Source organism: Macrotis lagotis, chromosome X (genome assembly GCF_037893015.1).
Source record: "Macrotis lagotis isolate mMagLag1 chromosome X, bilby.v1.9.chrom.fasta, whole genome shotgun sequence".
Taxonomy (NCBI): domain Eukaryota; kingdom Metazoa; phylum Chordata; class Mammalia; order Peramelemorphia; family Peramelidae; genus Macrotis; species Macrotis lagotis.
In genome coordinates, this window is record NC_133666.1 from 244,396,220 (window position 1) to 244,417,448 (window position 21,229).

Consider the following 21,229-nt stretch of genomic DNA (forward strand, 5'->3'; position numbering starts at 1 on the left):
TTCTTGTTCTCAAATATAAGCCCCCAAAAGGTAAAAAAAAAATCAGGGTTTAATCAATATTATCTAAATATAGATTGAAAAAAAGCTTCCCAACTGGAACTTCAGTTCCTCAAATAATGATACAGAATCAAAACAAAATCTAAACCCAGATGGGTCAAATGGTTTTTCACATTCACCATACAATGGGCTTCCTGTCCTAATTTATCTACTGCTTTCTAAACTACATGTGTATATTCAAGATATCATTGAAAATGTCAGAGTAATTAATGTGAGGTTTGATTATTTTAATTTCTGATAGAAAAGATTATAATAATTAAGTCACAATTTGGAGGTACAAAAGATTCTTAACTCCCTAGATTGAATTTGGAACTAACAGGTCATCAATGACTGACTACATGAGTTGAAACACACCATCTGTCTTACAAGACTAACCAGGACAATGGGAAATATGTAGGGTCAGAGTGAGGGCTGAAGCTTCCAGCACAGTTCATAACTACAGGTTTATCTATATATGCTGCAGCCGTGCTCACACTAAAATCAAACCCATTCTATAAAGATAGGTGAGTAAAAATCATTGAGGGACAAAAACAAGACCCCAAAACAGTTGCCAAGGGCTATAGGCCAGAAGAAGGCAATAGGAGGAAAATGTTCTGATAGAGAAGGACTCATCCCTCAAGATGAGTTGAGAACCATGGGGAGACAAGGTTAGAAAAAAATTTCTAAAACTAAGGTTCCATAATCAAGTCAAGGGACCTCACGACAGTGAAAGGATTTCATTGCTCTAGAATTCATGTGATTTAATGGTGGAGAAGGAAAGGGTATGCTCCCAACTGGGCTGGTAACTGGACTCAAGAGTAATTCTTAATCCCTAATGTTTTTGTCCTGACACACAGGACAAATCTCTACCTGATACAATCAAAGGTATAACTCCAGTGAAACCAAAGCTAGTATCTTGAAATGATGTACACAATTAAGAAATTTTAATATAGTATATGATTGGGGTGAAAACTGAAGCTCCCTTTAAGGCTATTTGCATTTGATATAAATTCAAGTGTTAGGGACCACAAAAAAATAATTTGTAGCAAAATAACAAATTTTATATAATTTAAATATAATTTGTTAACACCAAAGGATTAATGCTCCTATCACTGAGAGTCTCAGATCACAATATAGAAGAATGACTCAGGAATATGTGTGTGTGTGACTCAGGATTGTGTTTGTGTGTGTGTGTGTGTGTGTGTGTGTGTGTACACAAACACATTTACAAATCAATGGAATAAACTTCCATAATTAGAATCAGAAGCCAAAGTAACACTGCTTACATATACCTTTGACTTAATATAATTGCTAGTCATGCTGTCAGCCATTTGATGATGATTACCTTTTTAAATTCCATTTTAGTGATATTTTTTATGATTAGTTGTTGCCATCTTAAGCATTCCTATCTTTTTAAAAACTGTTTGGAAATGGATTTTGTTATTTAAGAGGAAGATTGTGAAACATTATTTTGTATGAAAATGTCCCAGTATAAAAGTATAACTTGTAGTACAAAAGATGATTTCTTTGATAAGCAGTGGAAATTCTGTTTCTTTCAAAGCAGCCTAAGTATATAGTTAAAAAAAAAGGGGGAAATGGCCATTTAACTCCACCTGCTAGTCATCTTTTGTTTCTTTTTTTAAAAGATGAAATCACACTGATTTAGAGATCTAAAATAGTAATGTGGTGGGTTAAAAAAAGGTTTTTATATATAGTGCAGAAAATATCTAGAAAAAATTAGGAAGAATAGTGAATCTTGATTCCTACAGGAGGGAAAGAAATGCATCATAACAAATCATTTCAACTCGAAATTTTAGAACAACAAATGTTTATCCTCTATCCCATGTGGTTTTGTTAACTGCTGTATTATAAAAAAACTACACCAACTTTGTTACAAAGAGGATTTTTAAGACTGCCATTTCTTCCACCATTTAAGCTAGTTTGGCTTTTTTCTTTATGGGTCCTTTATAACCTTTGGCCTTTCTTCTTAAATTCCGCCTGTCTATTACTGGTACTTCAATTTCTACCTCCTCAGAACTGCTGTCAGCAACTTTCTCTGTTGACTGAGTGAAATGATCCTGAGGCTCTGAAGATGCTTCAGACTGTTCTTCCGACTGATTCTTTTGTAATGCATTTTGGATGTCTTCAAGTTCAACCACTACTGAGGCTGCTGTTGTTGGGTTTTCCTGGGAATCAGGGACCACTTCCTCTCCCTGATCTTCCAATGAGGAAGTAGTGTTGGGTGATACATTTTCAGGAACAGATTCTTCTGATGCTTCTCCTAGCACAGAGTTTGAAAGACCATTATCTGATGGTTCTTCTTTTAAATTTGTGGCAACACTATCAAAGCCCTCCAAAGGAGGTTTCTTTCGTGGAGCTGGGAGAGATTTTTCTTCAGAGTTCTCTTTTTCATCCAATGGGATTTTATCCTTTGCCATTTTGGAATCAATCACATCTGTGGCCTTAGAGAAAAGTAATCAAATCACTAAATAAATAAATCAAATTCAGTTCTAAGAACTATGATTCTTAGACTCCAGTGATTCTTAAGAGACCTAAATTCTAACACTTCCCCTCCAATACCACCCCTTCCCTAATATTCTAGAGTCTGAGGCTTCAGACTGACCACTATCCTAATTTTCTAAAAAAAACTACTTGTTCACAGCTCAGAGTATACTCATGAAAATTTAAGGGAAGTACCATGAAGACATAAAAAGTACATTTCCAATTGAAAATGTTAAGTTTCCTAGTCATCATAGCAACAAAATCAAAAAAAGAATCTGATCTTTAATATAGGATAAAATTTTACCACTGTGGATTACAGTTTGAAGGAACTTGTAGGAATCTGTAGGCAGGCTCAAGCTCAAGTTTATCATTCCCCTATCTACAAAGAAAGGATCTGTTACAGAAAAATAAACTTACAACCAGATGGCAGGGAAAAATATCTGCATCCAGAGAAAGAACTGATAAAAGGAATATTTTTTCCTTCTTGCTATTATTAAATGTTTGTTTTATTTCTTAAGTTGAAAACAAAATTTAGAAAAAATTAACTGACAATAAATTTTTCAAGTACCTGAAAATTTTTCAAGTACATGAAAAAACATTTTTTTTTCCTAATCTTTAAAAAACTAGTCTCTTCAGGCTTTCCCCTATTATCTGGCCATATTTTATCCTAAGCAGACCAAAATACTACTAAGTTAAACAAAATTTGGTTTTCTGTAAAGACTATTTACAGGGATAGTTCAAATCAAATACAGCCTCAGATGTACCCTTATCTGTGTGTTAAAGGTTAAGTTATCTAACTCCTGTAATGGGAATAATCATAGTACCTACTTTTTCAGGGTTGTTTTGAAGCTTGAATGAGTAAATTATTATAATTGCTTAGCACAGATTTTAGAACATTGTAGGCACTATATAAATTTCTATTATTATTATTATTATTATTATTATTATTATTATTATTAATTGAATTGGCCAGTCTCTACATACTAATTGTATTGCATTATGCTTTACACACTGAATTTATATCCTTTAAGCCATATTTTGTATAAGTATAGTCTTTCATCAATTCAACCACTATTTGATAAGAACCTACTAGATATTACAGTCCTAGGAAATAAAATAGAAAAACACCCTCTCTACTCTTAAAAAACTTATATTCTACTAGAAGGATTCAACATGCACAAAAATAAGCATAAGGAAAACTGAAGAGAGAAAGAATACTAATAAAGGAGGGGATGAATTCTCAAAGGAGAATATAACTGAATTGAGTTATAAAAGAATAAGGTTTCTTGAATACAGGAGTTTAGGAAAGAGTACATCATGAATGATTATGAGGATACTTAAGAGGTGGGAAAGGGCATTAAGTTTAGGGAATGGCTAAGTGGTAAAGCTTGACAGAAAGAGTTTATAAAGGGTAGTGAGTATATGGAAAAAAAATACTGGAAATTCTGGCAAATTTATTCATCCCTTGAGTTTTCTCTCATAAAAATGGGGATAACAGCTCTATACAACATTCATGGTGTTATGAGGATAAATGAAATGATATAGAGGGTTATTTCAGTGTCATTTAGCTTTTTAAGCTTAATTTTATGCTTAGATCAAAACAGTACTAAGACTTTGGGATCACCCTGTACTGTATGGAATTCAGTTGTTATTAAGAAATAAAGTTCCAGTCAGTAATGATCATCTTTGGATTTGCTTGTTACTATATCAGCCAGGATAAAACCAAAAGACAGAAAAAAAGTCCCTGGTGAAGGAATTCTTCCATCAAGAATTTGTTTAGAACTAATGCAGGAAGTCCATAAAAAAGGAATGCACTAGGATTAGGTACAAATATGAGTTAAGTGAGTTGTACTGAATGTGGCAAGTGTCTATTTTTTAGCTTTTTGCAAAACCAAGGCTGAAATTTGATTGTCTATTTCATTCTTATACGAACTAGACAAAAAGGATACTCAAGGATCAGTAGAATTTGTAGGCTCCTAAAGAACATTTCATCTTTATACACATAGTAGGTGCCTTCTAAGGGCCTACTGAATTGAAGCCAATTAATAGAACTCACCAAAAAAAGAAAGAAGAGAAGTGGGCAAGAGGGAGTCAGATTATATCTTGCTAAATTAAAATAAATTAAGAGCTTCTGAGGGATTCTGATTAGGATGGTGACATTGTCAGCTCCATTTCTTAGAAAGATTATTCTGTCAACTGTAGGAAGGACTAATTATGGAGGGGAGAAACTAGAAGTAGAGAGATTGATTAAAGGCTACTATAGTAGCCCAAGCAAGAGGTGATAGGGTCTGAACTCTGAGGATGACAGATCCCCAGAAGAAGGGAAAAGATATAAGAGACATTGGGGAAAAAGAAATGATAAGGACTGTAACTGAAAAAGAATCATCATTATTCTCTGTGGGTTCTGGAAATGTCAAAAAACCTTCCAACTGATGCTTTAAAATTTAATACAAATTTTGAATCAACAACAATAGCATCAGAACCACATAATAATTATGATCTCATTTCCTCATTACAAAGGGAAAGTTAGGTGTTTCCCCTACCTTATCTGGTGCAGCATCATCAGGAGTCTTTGTAGTTTCAACCATAGGTGGAACAAGAAGAATTCCAGATTCTTCAATGGAATAACCAGATGGCCATTTTGAATTTCCATCCAAAGCATAATGAGCAGTGTCCTCTTCAGGTTTTAGTGAGGTCTTTATGGTATCTTCCATTACCTCACCATTCAGGGGTTCTAATTCAGATTCCTGTGGCATTATTAATTTTTTTAAGTGAAAGCATATACAATTACAGACTACTTTCCTAAAAATATGAAGAACCATCCAGGTAATTCAGTTTAAAATGAACTGTTCCTGTTACATCTAATATTACTAATGTTCTTATGAGGTTACCCATTTTCAAAATGAGATTAATTAAGGCCTCCTAAACATCTGGATTTGGCTCCAGAATAGGCTTCAAAAATATTCAGGGTTGGGGAGGCTAGGTGGCGCAGTGGACAGAGCACTAGCCCTGGAGTCAGTAGTACCTGAGTTCAAATCCGGCCTCAGACAATAATTACCTAGCTGTGTGGCCTTGGGCAAGCCACTTAACCCCATTTGCCTAGCAAAAAAAAAAAAAAAAAATTCAGGGTAAATTTAGCCTTATCTTAATGGTGATGGAGTAATTGTTTTCAGTTTAGAAAGCTAGTTAGGATAGTATAGCAAAACAATTGTCAAGTGAGAAGTTCCTAAAACAAAATGGCATTAGGAGTAGAAACAAATGACATTTAAAAAAGTAAAAGCCAAGATTTAGCAAATGATGAAAAGGAGGAAATGAGGTTAAGAAATGAGGCATCTGAAGACTCCTAGGCAGAAATGAAAATTTTACTCAGGACATAAAATGTCCATGAGGCAGTGAAGGGTGAAGTGGGAGTAATGCCAATTCAAAATTATGGGGTATAATAAAGTTCAGGACCCAGCACTTCCACTCATTTAATCTTCTAAGGCTGCATTTGACTTATTTGAAAAATGAAGGGTTTCTGATCAAGAGGATCTCTAAGGTCTTTCCATCTCTAAGTCTATTGCCCTACAGTTCGGAATGAGAATATGGATCAGGACTGGAGACAGAGATTTGAAAGTTATCTATCTACATAGAGCTGAGATGAGGTCAAAAGAAAGGCATTTTTACAAACCAAAGGGGTTTGTACCTTAGCAAACATCCATAGTTAAAGAATAGTAAAAAGGGTGACAAAAAAAAAAAAACAGAAGTGTACACAGAGAGGGAAAAAACCCATAAGAGTATATTGTGCCAGGTAGTCAAATAATTGAGTGGTCCACACTTGAAAATTAAAGACTAGAGATCACAAGGTTTAGCAAGTAGTGAGAGTGGAAGAAGGATTTTAAGGAGGAAAAGAATGAGGGAAAGTGAAAGACGGAAACTACAGACTACTTGTTTTAGCAATCTGATAACGAACACAAGGAGAAATTGGATAATAGGAAAAAAAAAAGACAACATTAAGTGCTTTCCCCAAAATAATGAAACCTTGAGCATATGGTGGAGAGGAAGAGAAAGTTGTTGAAGAAAGAGACTGGTACAGGGGAAAGACTGAAACATTCCCCCATACCCATTGTCTAAGGAATACAGGTGGAAGTGTTAGTGATAAGACTGATGGACCCCTCCTTTTAAGCCTGCCAGATGCAAGGGCAAATTAGATAAGGAAAGTAAGAAGGAAGAGACAATGAGAAAATGTAGAGGATGACAAGTAAAGATGAGGGTAATGAAGGGCAGTCATGTTAGTAATTTATCCCTTAATTAGGTCTTATTCCCTCTACCAAGAATAGGATATCAATGAAGTCTAAAAGTATTTCATGACTAGAATATGTATTTCACAGAAAAGTTGTTTACATAAAAATGCATGATTTTTAAAAGCACCTTAAAAATGGGCTCTCTGCTAAATTAACTAACTAGAAAAATCACAAAACTCTAACATTTATGATCACATGATACTGAAGTTCAAAAGAGGGGCAGCTAGGTGGCACAGTGGATAGAGCACCGGCCCTGGAGTCAAGAGTACTTGAGTTCAAATCCAGCCTCAGACACTTAATAATCACCTAGCTGTGTGGCCTTGGGTAAGCCACTTAACCCCATTGCCTTGCCAAAAAAAAAAACCCTAAAAAAAAGAGAAAAAAAAGGTTCAAAAGAAACCTTAATTTAAGCAATGATAAGAATGAGAAAATTTACTTGAGTCAGATCTCAAAATTATTTTTCCTCTATATTGGCCAATTGAGTTGATTTGATTATTGAGCCTAAAACATGACAACACCTTCTCTGGAGAAAGGACTTCCATTTACAATATCACTGTCATTTGACATGAATATGTGCACACACATATACTTGTACATTGATCTGATGGATATTTCAAATTTTATGAGATATATTGAAATATATTTTATTTTGTAAACTAATTTAGATTTAAATGCAATTGGAGATCTCATGAGTCAAATCTATGACATATGTGCTTACAAGTTTTATAATTAACCTTTCTCCAATTTATTTTTTGATTTTATGCAAATTTTTGGATAAGGTCTTGTGGGGTTTTTATTTTTGCTCTAAATGAAGGAATTTCTATTTCCACTCCTTTATTAAGTTCTATTAGTATTACTATGTGATATATGAGAATTATATATCTATATTATAACACCATATGGATATATAATTTTAGTATATGAATAAATAATGGCAAACATATATCTTATTAAGAGGACCAAAATAATTTTGACTTTTTTGTTGTTATCTCATACCTCTTCATTATCTTTCTTCTCCAGGACCGATTTGTTCAACCCTTGTGTTTCTAGGATGTGTTGTTGTTTATCTTTTTTTTCCGGCTCAAAATCAACCACACTCTCTTCAGGTTCATCTTCAATTAAGTCTTCTGAGCTCTCAGATGTGTATGTAGTAGATTCTAGTCTGGGAAAGAAAGGGTTACAGAATAATGAGTCTTTAAGATATGGTCTGAAAATTCAAGTAGTTCCACCTCCTCATGAATGGATAGAATGCCTTCTACAAAAGTTGGAAAGATTATTCTGTCAATTGTAGGAGGGGAGAAACTAGAAGTTTAGCATTTCTTACAAAGAGTTACCATTCTATTGCTACATTTTTTTTTTTAGGTTTTTGTAAGGCAAATGGAGTTAAGTGGCTTGCCCAAGGCCACACAACTAGGTGATTATTAAGTGTCTGAGACTGGATTTGAACCCAGGTACTCCTGACTCCAGGGCCAGTGCTTTATCCACTACGCCACCTAGCCGCCCCTATTGCTACCTTTTAATTTCAAGCAATAGGGGACTTATTACAAACAACCATAACAACTCATTCCATCTTAAAAAATTCCATGTTTTCTTTTATCTGAACCAAACAAAATTTCAATCCCATAATGTCTACATATTGGTTCTAGTTTTGACCCTTTTCAACCAAGCAGAAGTCTGTCATTAGAAAGATCACTTAAGAGTAAAATAGTATGAGTGTATTGGAATATTTACTATAACAAACAATAAATGTGGGGATACTCTAATGGAATTGTTGCTGAATGAATTAAAAGCAAAGTACTATGTCCTATGACTAAAATAACAAAAATGAAACAATACAGAATATTATAAGGGACTGTAATGAATAATATCTAAATCCTTCAAAGAAATGGCAAAATATACTTTCTTAGTTCTGAAAGAAGCAAAGGAGAGGGAGGAGGAAGGAATATTATGGATTCAGAATGGTGGTTTTTGGCAAGGCATTGGGTTAAGTGACTTGCCCAAGGTCACACAGCTAGGTAATTATTAAGTGTCTGAGGCTGCATTTGAACTCAGGTACTCTTGACTCCAGGGCTAGTGCTCTATCCACTGTGCCACCTAGCTGCCCCAAATGGATGCAGAATGTTGTAATACTGCCAGGCTTTGTGCTTAAATGGATTTTCTATGTTAAAAGAAAAGGTTCTGTACCCCACTCCCCCCAAAAAACAAAAGGCTCAATGTGTGTGGAAGTTACATGTTGTGGGAGATGGGGATGTGTGCACACATCAGGAAATTACTATTATAAAAATAAAATCTATCATTAAAGCAGCACCCCAACCTTCCCACTGACAAATAATACCTCAGATATTAGATGATGTTATGTCTTTATTATGTTCTCCTTCCCCTCCAAGCAAAAATTCCAGGTTTGCTCAACTGATCCTTGAGCTGGCTTGATTTCAAAGCACAATTCAATCAAGAACCATCCTATCCTTGGTTAGTGCTCAGTAATCTTTACTACTTAATAAAAAAAATTCTTGGAATACATAAGCTGCCTGGCAGGCACTGTCTGTCCTCAATTGTGAACTTTCCTGGAAGAAACAGAACCTAGTTGAATGGGGTGGGGAAGGGGAATTGCCATAAATAGCAAGCAAGCATGCATAGCCTTTTGTTAATAGTTTTGACCACTGCTGATCTACCCACTCATTCTGAGAAACATGGAGTATTGCCATATCTCCTCTTTCTACATAGCAATATGTGTGGGTTGGTTATATAGTGTTCTTAACCTGTAAATCTGAGGTTCTTCACAAAATATATGATAAATGCAATTAAACTGTCTGCCTGAGAGAATAAGTCCTTGTTTGATTTTCTGGTTTTTGACCTGTTCTATTATGTTAATGACTATTCCTAAAGTATGATGCTCAAAAGGTCAAAATACTACAGAATAGATCAGGACAAAGTATTCTGGAACTATGGCTTTCCTGGTTTCTTAGATAGGCATCAACACTGTTGAATCAGCACTGCAAAGTTCAATGATATAACTTTTATCCACATACACACACACACACACACACACACGTGTTAAAACTTAGTTTATATTACACATATATACAATATGTATGTGCATAGATACACACATTCATCTATCTATGCTCACATGTGTACATATTCTTAAATGCTTAAGTTTCCTTAATATTCTTATTCAAACAAAAATTACTGACTGCTATCCTAATAAAGTACAGGAATTTTTTTAATCTGAATGGTATCATAAGTATATCAAAGTATCTTGAGAATTTAAAGACTTCTACTAGAGTGATTCACTGAAGTTAAAAAAAAAGGTCCATAAGCAAGAGTTAGAAGATAAAATGGAAGAATGTTTTTTTAAAATAGCCAGTTTTATGTCAAAGTATATATGTTATCAGAAACACTTTTGTGGTAGCAAAGAAATGAGAGCAAGATAGTTCATGGATTAAGGAGTAACAAATTGTGGTCCATCAATGTAACAGGATATTATTGTGCAGTTAGAATTAATGAAAAAGCACTCAGAAGCATGAAAGAATATCACATGAACTGATGTAAAGTTGGAATAGAAAACTAGGAAACCAATTTATAAACAACAGCATAAACTGAAACAACAAAACAAACTCAAAATGAATTCTATGAATTTATAATGACCAAGGTTAGTCCCCAAAGAAGAAATGAGAAAATTTTAGTTTATGTTCTATAAAGGGACAGACTCTCTCTCTCTCTCTCTCTCTCTCTCTCTCTCTCTCTCTCTCTCTCTCTCTGTGTGTGTGTGTGTGTGTGTGTGTGTGTGTGTGTGTATGTGTGTAAAACTTAACTGCAGACATGTAGATTTGGTAATGTTGTTCATTTTGTTGAAATCCTATTTTTCTGTTCCTTCTTACATCTTTCTTAAGATAGATGGCTCTCTGGTTAGAGAATGAGGAGGGATGTAAAGATCTTAAGCTTTGGATTAAACTTAGTAATTTTTTTTTCCTTTCAGAGGCAATCAAGGGTTAAAGTGACTTATCCAGGATCATATAGCTGGTTAAGTGTCTGAGATCACATTTAAACTCAAATTCTCCTGACTTAAGAGCTGGTACTCAGAACCACTGTGCCACCAAACTATATCTTGATCCTTATAATTTTGTAGCATTCAATTGAAATGCTTTAGATTTTATTCTTTATGTTGTAGCAATTTTTAGTTTTCCTGGTTTTGCTAACTTCACTTTATATCAATTCATATTAAGCTTCTCCATACTCAACATGTTCATTTCTTAAAACTCCATAATATTCTATTATATTTGTGAATTCTAACTTGTTTAAACAGGTTTTCAATTGATAGACACTTTGTTTTCAATTCTTTATTATCACACAAATGCTACTATAAATATTTTGATATATGAAACTTTCTTTTCATTTATTGACTTCTTTGGACATATAAACACATTTGGAAACTGTGGGATGAACATTTAAGAGACTTTCTTCACCTAATTCTGAAGTGTTTCCTAGGATGATGGGACCTATACATAGCTCTACCTGTGATTTTAGAGTTTCTTCCTTAGTGAATCTACCATTCTTGTCTTTTTTGCCATCTATGATGACCCTAACCCTAAGTAAAACTTTAGATTAACTTTGATTTGTATTTCTCTTGGTAGTAGTCTAAGTGTACCAAATAGACTACTTCTAAGAAAAATGTGAATCAAAACCAATGGTTTATAATGCTTTTGAGGACCAGCTGTATTGTATTTGGATACAATGTAGGTTTGAGTCTTACATACTATTTCATCTAGTATTCCCCCATTAGATGGTGAGATTTCTGAGGGCAGAGACTGTTTTTAACTCTTATTGTATCCTTCAGTGTTTAGTACAGTGACTCAATATATAATAGGATCTTAATAAAATGTTTTTTGACTAAGCAGCAGTATTTAAGAGAATATTTTTAAACCTGTAAATACTTTATTGAAGGGAGTTCTAGTGAAGAATTCTCCTTATCAAGGCTAATCAGCATCTTCACTACAAGTTGATGTCTTAGAGAGCCCTGGACACTTAAGAGATGAAGTGACATCCTCAAAGTTACTCAGTGAGCATATGTCAGAGGTAGGACTTGAATTCAGGTCTTCATGAGACCACCTACCTATTCTGCTCCAAATTATAATATATAATGAAAGTATGGTTGGTCCTTTACCTGTTTATTGGAGTCACAGATGAAGTCTGCGGAGTGTTATCATCCACATCTTGAAGAGGTTTCATTTCTGAATCATGAAACCTCTGGACACTTGAGAGATGAAGTGACATCCTCAAAGTTACTCAGTGAGCATATGTCAGAGGTAGGACTTGAATTCAGGTCTTCATGAGACCACCTACCTATTCTGCTCCAAATTATAATATATAATGAAAGTATGGTTGGTCCTTTACCTGTTTATTGGAGTCACAGATGAAGTCTGTGGAGTGTTATCATCCACATCTTGAAGAGGTTTCATTTCTGAATCATGAAACCTCTTTCCAATCTTTGGTCGCTTCAAATAAGTGCTTCTTGTTTGAGTATTAATAGGTGTTTTATCAATTCCTAAAAGACAATAGCCTATTGTAAAGTAGATATTTAGGATTATGCAGTTCGATCATGTATTCAAATAGAGCAATTAGATCTTATTCATATATAGACTCCACATTTCTCATGTTCCTTACTCATTTAGTTATTCAAAATAACAGACAATTATCTAATAACAATAATAGTCTACTTTGCAAGGACAGTGCTTCATGATTTCCAGTTTTTAAAATCCCAGATTTTACTGCTGTTTTTTTGTTTCTTATAACCCATTTCTCCTCCTCACAGAGTCATCCCATGGTAGCAAACAGTAATTTTTTTAAGAAAAGAAAAATTAACCAACAAGTTGATAACCCAATAATGCTTTTGTGTTATCTCCAAAGTCAAGGGATGAGTAGGACAAGTTTAAGTATTATCTATTTTACAAAAAAAGAGGAAGCACAGGATTAGGAACATTAAATGAATGACTCAAATTCACATTTGCTAGTTCAATGGTAGAGACAAAATGAAAAAACTTCAGGGTCTAAGAGAGATGAAGAAATGCTAAGAACACAGGAAGGTCTCAAACATTTGGCAACTGATTGACTAGTAATGTTTCTCACCTTCAGATGTACTTGCACTGGTATCTGAGATAGCTTTTCCTCTTAAAGGATCAATCTAAAACAGAGTGACAGATTAAATTTCAAAGTTTATTGAGATTTTCCTTCTTTGAGGAACATGAGCTTCTCTACAAGATTATCTTACCCTTATGATTTAGTATGATTACACATCAAATTGGATTGTTCTAAAACATATATAATTTAAATTGTTATAATATTGTATTTTTAATATACAATTTATCAAGTCATTTAATCAAGTTCTGCAAGTCCTTTTCTCCCTATATCATACTCACATATGTGTGCCCACAAGTCTACTTCCAAGAAGTTGATTATTGAGTTGGATTGCTAGTAGACTTCAAAAAGCTACAAGAAACTATTTTCTTTCTTTCAAATTAAGCACAATATGACTAGGAAAGCCAAGTCAAAAATTTAGTATGAAAATTTAAGCTGTGTTTCCAGATGAGCTTCCAAACTAACACATGATGTTTAGACTCAGTTTTATGACTATATGGCCAAATGCCACATAATTTAATGTCAAAGTCATAGTATGTATAAGTGCCTAATGGGCTCATATAATATTAAAAAAAACTGTAACCTGTAATTTTGGTTATAGAGCATTTCAGAGAACAGACTGATAAAAAAAATTGTCTAAGTGATCTAAACCAAAAATTTAACATTTCTTACAAGTGGCAAATAAGAAGACTATAACAAATTTATAGAATCTCATTTAGTTAAAGGGGATCTTTCTCAAAGGTCATCAAGCCCAACTCATATCAAAACAAAAATGCATCCTACAATTTTTCTAAGTCTTAGCTTTCAAGACGTTTTATGAAAAGGAAGTAGAAATAATCCAAAGACCCCCATTCCAAATGCCAATTAATCCCTCTTATTTCATATGGTATGTCAATTCAGATTTACCTATATTCACCCTTTCTTAAAGCAAAGAAGAATGTTTCTATTTATCAATTCCATTCTATTTCTTTTAGAATAAGAAAATCTTACTTTTAGAAACAAATGTGTGCTCCTAGAGTTACCTGCATTTCATTAGGCTGGTTTTCTCCACATCCTATTTTATGAGTAGGAGAAGGTGTAGAGTCATAGTTCTCATATGTAAGTTTTCTCACTTCATTCTGAGAAGCCTCTGTGCTTAGAAGAATTTTTTAAAAACAGAAAAACAAGTCTATTTTACATACTTCATTATTACATTACCATTACCACCTTTATAATGTTACATATAACATTAGTTATAATAAATACACAATCCTTAGGAATCTTTCTCTTCAAACTCTAAAAGATTCCCACAAGGATTTTTAAGTAGGTATGGTGTTGATGAATTTATAAATTCCGCAGAGACTGTGATCTTAAATCCTAAGCCACTGCTGCATTGCTTGTTTTATGTTCAACAACCTATCTCCTTTATCAATTCCTAATTAGCATATTGAGTAGAAAGTTGATTAGATGATCAGGTCCTAGGAATCAAAGATGATTAAATAGCCTAAAGTTAAGAATAGTGAAATTTTAGAATACCTTTATAGTATTTGCAGTTGTACCCACTGTACAATACCAGTGGATATTTGCTTTCTAAACTACAGTGGGATCGTGATCAACTTGTAAAACTTCTTACCTGTACGTCTAAATACCTCTCTCTGTAATGCACTGGTGATGGGTATTCTCTGATGCCACTGTCCGGTTCCTTCAACCTCCCAAAGAAGATCATGATCCCCTGGGTATTTCTCAAAATATTGTTTGCAAGCTACAAAACACATAGTTTTTGTTGGATTTTTAAAAAAAAAATTCTGACACTAATATTTTATACCATGACTCTATACTTCAAGGATGTCCTTGCTATCCAAAGAAATCTGGTCCACTATCTTTAAAGCTTGCAGGTAAATTCAAATAATGAACACTTCTTAGTTATAGGAGGGAAGGAATGGGTTGTTGTTAGCCCCTCATTTCCAACCTCTAACCAATTATATTGTTCTCTGTGCTTAGCTAGGTTCCCAATCATAGTCTTCAATCCTAGAGCTAATTGAATAATTTCCCCACCTATCCCATTCTATTTTTTGTTCCAATTTATATCTCCATTATATAATGATACGGTCAAAATGGGTACAGATTTAGACAAAGAATATGTTAACAAGTTATGTTATCTGAATCTTATGGAGTATTATTGTTCTATAAGAAATCATGAGCAATTGGACTTTAAATCAAGGACAAGCCTGAAAAGACCTACTTGGGCAATGCCATCCACATCCAGAGAAAGAATCATGGAGTCTCAATGTATACTTTTTAAAATGAATGTTCTTCCTTCCTTTCCATGGCTTTTTTCTTTCCTTTCAATTCTAATTTCTATTTGACAACATGACTAATACACAGTCAAATTAGAAGGAAATCAGTAAACTGGGGAAAAAGTCTTTATAGCAACTTATTTGATAAAGGTCTCATTTCTTAGATATAGAGAACTAAGTCAAATTCATAAGAATGCAAGTCAACATTGCCTAATTGATAAATGGTCAAAGAATATGAAAAGGTAGTTTTCAGATGAGAAAGAAGAGCTATCTATAATCATATGGAAAAGTACTCTAAAGTACTACTGATTAGAGAAATGCACATTTTAAAAACTGAGGTACTATCTCTCATACCTATCAGATGACAGAAAAGAAAAATGACAAATGTTAGGGAGGAGATGGAAAAATTGGACACTAATGCATGGTTGGTAGAGTTGTAAACTGATCCAACCAAAAAAAAACTGGTAAAATGAATCTATCTAATCTAATCTAAAATGTTTATAGTAGCCCTTTTGGGGGGCTGCCCTAAATTGGGGAATGGCAGAACAAATGATGGTCTATGATTCAGATGGATGATATTGTGCTTTTAAAAATTTTGAGTTCTAATTTCTTTTTGATAAGCCAGACCAGAAAAACACCATAAATATTAATGGTAATATTGTGAAATGGATCAACTAACTATGATGGATGAAGCTCCTCTCAATAGTTCAGTGTTCAAAGACCACCCTAAGAGACCTACTATGGAAAATGACATACACATCCAGAAAAAAAACCCACTATGGAAGTCTGAATGCAGATAAAAGCATACTATGTTCATTTTTTAAAATTCTTTGGTTTTTCTTTCCCCCTTAGTTCTAATTCCTTTGACAATATGACTAAAATGGAAATATATTTTACCAGATTGTTTGCTGCCATGGGGATGGAGCAGGGAAGGGAGGATGGTAGAAAAATGTGATACTCAACAATTTGCAAATGGAAAGTGAGAGGGGGAACAGAATTCTCTCTCAATCAGACACTGGTGAAGGGATGAGTTGAATCAGTATTGGAACAAGTTTAAAGAACCCATTGCTTCCCCACCACCACCACCAAGCTACAGATGCTATCTCAATAGTCAACAGAGTTTGGGATGGACATTCCACACCTGATCCCTCTACTGCCTGTCAAGAAATGTCTGGGTCCTTTCTAATAGCAAACAGATGGACTGCCTTAGGATAAAAAATGTTTTCAGTGAGAGTACATTTCTAATATTAAAGTAGACAAGGAGACAAGGTCTTATTTTTATAGATCTTGCTTTATAAATTCCAGTGGACCCTAAAAAGGCTCTATTAAAATATGATGATATGTAGGGAAATACGTTTAAAAAAGCTCTGATTTTTCAAAGAACCTAGTATATCATAATATATTATTGGGGAGAAATTTAAATTCTAAATTGTTAAAACTGAGATTAAGAGATGCTTTTAGTGCATTAAAAACTTCTTGAACACAGTAAAAAAAATTTTTTTTAATTCAATTACCTGTATGCATAAAAGAAGATAGCGGAAAGCGTAAACCAAGTTTTTCTTCTGTAAAGGAATCAACAAAGTCTTCCAGCATCAGTAGCCCCAAATCTTTTCCATGAAATTTCTTTCTTAAAAACATAGTGTCAAGCACTGGAAGCTGATAACTCTGAGTAAGATAGGAGGTACACATGCTTCCTGCAATTATGAGAATGGAAACCAATTTATCACAATTTTTTTTACCAGTTTAAAGTTAAAAAGAAATATATTTTCATATAACTTTATTGAGTACAATCAAGACAAAGGGGTTTTTTAAATTTAATTCCAAGGAATAAGAAAACTAAGCAAAGCAATCAATTGTTGTTCAAATGTTATTTGGAACTTTTACTAAATAGTTATTATTCTGCCAGAATTAAGGAGCTGTTTAGGGTACATGAGGGGAGGATGGTTACAAAGTAGTTATTCTCAACCACAGACATAGTTCTATACAAAGTGAATTGGGAGACAATATCCAAAGCTCATAGAACAAGAGTTATAATGGAAAAATGTAGGGAAGAGGATAGAAAAAGAAAAAAGGCAGGAATGGTAACAATGAGAAGCTCATAAAAGGGTTTCTGATACAATAGGAGCCAGAAACTGATGGACAGCAAAAATGGAGACTGGAGTTCTACTACTAATCTTTTGGGGGAGGGGCAATGACTAAAGAAATTATGGGGGGGGGGGGCTAGGCAGTGCAGTGGATAGAGCACCAGCCCTGGAGCCAGGAAGACCTGAGTTCAAATATGACCTCAGATACTTAATTGCTTGGCTGGGTGACCTTGGGCAAGTCATTTAACCCTGCAGCCTTAAATAAATAAAAAAATTTTTAAAAGAAACTATGAAGAAAAAATAATTCTCATGATTAACTAGAAAGACATGCTTTTTTATTCTAATTAAATGAACAGAAAGGGGAGAAACCTGAACCCAATATAGAGCATTGGACTTTTTTTTTCAAGTTTGGTGTAGCCAAACCCATGGGAATGGCTCAACAGCAATATAACAAAAAGTATTTGTCTAAATTTACCCCCCCCAAATCAAGACATTTTGAAATAATAAATTATTTAAAGTATATTCTGCTATGGTATAAAACTGTTAGAACAAAAACACAAGTAAAGAAAATATTTACCTTCCCAGTCATACATAAATAATCTTTTATAAATTCCTTCATTTACCTCATTTTGCTTTTGTGTCAAAATGAAGCAAATATTTTACATATATTATACACACACACACACACACACACACACACACACATATATATGGCTTACAAGTTTTACTAATGGGAATACTGTGTTGGAAAAAGTTTCCAGTTAATAAGATGTTAAATTCTACCTAAGTACTGTTGATATCATTTCTAATTGAAATTCAGAAAATGAACAATAAATGAGCATAAAATAGCAAACGTTTTAAAAACTTGCTATGACATAAAAATTCTTTATTCTTAGTTTTGTGAATTAGTTAAAAGGAAAAAACCCAAACAATATACCCTCAGCAAGTAAACTTCACTTAAAATCCAAGTGAATAATTTAATAAGAATTAAATATGTGTATTAATAACAAGGTGCTTTGGTAGGCATAACAAATTACTTTAACATACTCACCTGTAGGTTTAACTGAATAAAATCCAATGGCTTCACCTCTCCTCCACAAAATTTTAGCATAGTCCGTACTGCTATGGCATAGGAAAGGGACCTCATTTCTTTCCATTTCCCGTTTTCTATAAATAATTCGATTCAAAACATACAGCACCACTCTCTCCCCAAGAGTGCTCACCTAAATGGAAGAATCAAACACCAATTCTAACAGTTAAAATTGAGAGTACTGCTACTCACCTTGCTCCTGGGAAATTTGCTCCTGGGAAATTCTATCAATTTTTTTTTCCAAGGCAATGGGGTTAAGTGGCTTGCCCAAGGCCACACGGATAGGTAGTTATTAAGTGTCTGAGGTCAGATTTGAACCCAGGTACTCCTGACTCCAAGGCTGGTGCTTTATCCACTGCTCCACCTAGCGGCCCCAAATTCTATCAATTCTAATAGATTAAGTAAGAGCCCACAATGAATAAGACAAAAGAATCAGTTATGGTCACTATGTCAATTGTTTACTCTTTCTTTGTTATAAAGACGAGTTAAATTCCAAAGGATGTTGTTGGGAAGACTTATTGGAAAATGATTATCCTATATTTCAAAAGAAAACTAACTTTTTTAATGCTTATTATATTTTGCTAAATTACAAAAACATTATCCAACTATCCATTCTAAATACTACCTACTTAAAAAGACATAAGTATCAGTCATATTTAGAGACTTAATCCCCAAAAGAATAGCTTGTTAGCAGGATGCCCACCTTCCACATTAGTAGCCAAGATCTTCAGCTCTTTCATTGTCTGTCTGGAGGTGCCTATATTAACTGTCCTTGATGATCACAAATCTTTTCCACCACTATTTTAAGTCCCACATTAAAAGAAAAATTTTAGGGGCGGCTAGGTGGCACAGTGAATAGAGCACCGGCCTTGGACTCAGGAGTACCTGGGTTCAAATCTGACCTCAGACACTTAATAACTACCTAGCCGTGTGGCCTTGGGCAAGCCACTTAACCCCATTGCCTTGAAAAAAAATCTAAAAAAAAAATTTTGTGTGCCACCCCATGAAGGCATGGATTTCCGATGTCTTTCAAAATCATAACAATACAAATTAATTCATGTTGGCATAAATACTACTGTGAACTACATCACAGTTGCCTTATGAGACCCTTACTATAACTTTTAATATTTAATTCAAAGAAGTGGTTCCAAAAGTAGGAAATTCAGTAGGTGAAGGAGCATACTTTTTTTTTCAAGGCAATGGAGGTTAAGTGACTTGCCCAAGGTCACACGGCTAGATAATTATTAAGTGTCTGAAGTTGGATTTGAACTCAGGTCCTCCTGGCCCCAGGACAGTGCTCTATCCCCTAAGTCACCTAGCTGCGCCCCTATTTTTTGAACAAGTAGAACCTATACTATTACTTGTCAACACATACCAAGTAACAAACATCTGATTTATGTCGAGATGATGTAGAAACTAAAACTTAGTTTTGCTCCATATATCACTATCATTTTCTACAGACATGACAAATGGCTATGTCCAAATGATTTAGCTCAAGTTTCTACAGAAGACAAGATTTCTTTAGAAATACTGAGAGTTAAATGAATAAAGTAGACTTTCCTAACAAATTAACACTTAAAATACCTCTCCCCATCAGAACTTAAGTGTTTTATAATTAGGGATTCTTTCCTTCTTTTTACTTACATCCACAGTACATAATAAGTCCTTAACAAGACTTCCCAACTCAGAGAAGAGACAAACAGTGTCTCCATTTCACTCTATACTCCTACCATTCCTGGTTGTGGTTCTGTGATTGTAGCTATCTATCTATCTGTACCCAGGAGCTATGTTTCTCTTAAAACTGTGAAAGATTAAATTATTCAGTCACCTAACTAAGGATTACTACAACTACAGAAAGCTTTGATCCACCCTAAACTGCCTCCCTTCTGTACTAGATGACTCCAACCCATTTCCCATCAAGACCAGTCTTTCATTAAAATGTTTCCTTCCTCCTGAGACTGTGTGTATTAGCTAACAGAGAGAAGGGAGAGGAGTAGGTACCTTTTATGGAAATAAAAGAAACAGGGATAGGTTAACAGATCTAAGGGCAATTGACAATTCCTCTCTGTAAAATGTCTCAATGCAATAAGCTTAAAAAAAAAGAAAAACTAAACAAAGAGAAGCTAAAGTAGCTTTGAGGACAACTATGACTCCATGCTATCAGAGATAAAGACAATTTTCTAAAGATAATGGAAAGAAAAAGAGTTTTTAAAATAAGAAAATGAATCTGAAGTAGCAGAAGGGAATCTGCAGGAAATAGGAGGTTTAAAAAATATAACTTGATAAAAAAGAAAGTCAAAAGAAATTGGAGCTAAATAGTAGAAAGGGCCTACTTAGACACCAACACAGCTGACCTCTGGGACATCCACAGATTTGATCCTTCTCGGACTTTGTTATAAGATTCATAGATTAAAAAAAAAGACATTATTGGAAAAACACTGGTGGTTGTGTGTGTACTTTTCAACTACAAAACAATTTGATCTCTTCTCCTTTTCAATTCTGGGTCTATTTGTAATGCCTGTCCCAGGCACAGAAGCTAATGTCCTAACTCAATCAACTAGTCTGGGAACAAGGTGCATTTTTTGCTATTATTTTGATTTTTATTCTGTGGACTGTTAAGCTGTTCTCTTGAGTAATCAAGAATATCACTGAAAAAGACTTAGCATACTTGTGTCACAATGATATCAACACAATGTTATATAGCATGTGTGTGTGTGTGTGTGTGTGTGTGTGTGTGTGTACACACATATATGTATATAGACACATATCTGCGGAGCCTCACCATTTAGAGAGAATACCTTTTTCATCTAGAGACATTCTGAC

The 21,229-nt window shown here is 34.2% G+C and overlaps 1 protein-coding gene across 6 annotated transcripts in view; it reads right to left on the minus strand.

The window, feature by feature from the left end:
* Positions 1-1,847: 1,847 nt before the first annotated feature.
* The window catches only part of FAM169A (family with sequence similarity 169 member A), a 59,701-nt gene continuing 40,319 nt past the window's right edge, over positions 1,848-21,229 (minus strand). For 5 of the 6 annotated variants that reach the window (XM_074204254.1, XM_074204253.1, XM_074204252.1 and 2 more), the window contains 9 exons: positions 18,368-18,539; positions 16,747-16,926; positions 14,569-14,697; positions 13,979-14,085; positions 12,948-13,002; positions 12,216-12,366; positions 7,818-7,983; positions 5,082-5,285; positions 1,848-2,498 (listed from right to left, as the gene is read on the minus strand). In XM_074204254.1, the coding sequence (XP_074060355.1) occupies positions 1,968-2,498; positions 5,082-5,285; positions 7,818-7,983; positions 12,216-12,366; positions 12,948-13,002; positions 13,979-14,085; positions 14,569-14,697; positions 16,747-16,926; positions 18,368-18,539 (1,695 nt within the window). In that variant the 3' untranslated portion in view covers positions 1,848-1,967. The remainder of the gene's footprint in view (positions 2,499-5,081; positions 5,286-7,817; positions 7,984-12,215; positions 12,367-12,947; positions 13,003-13,978; positions 14,086-14,568; positions 14,698-16,746; positions 16,927-18,367; positions 18,540-21,229) is intronic. The other variant, XM_074204255.1, reaches the window with a different exon arrangement.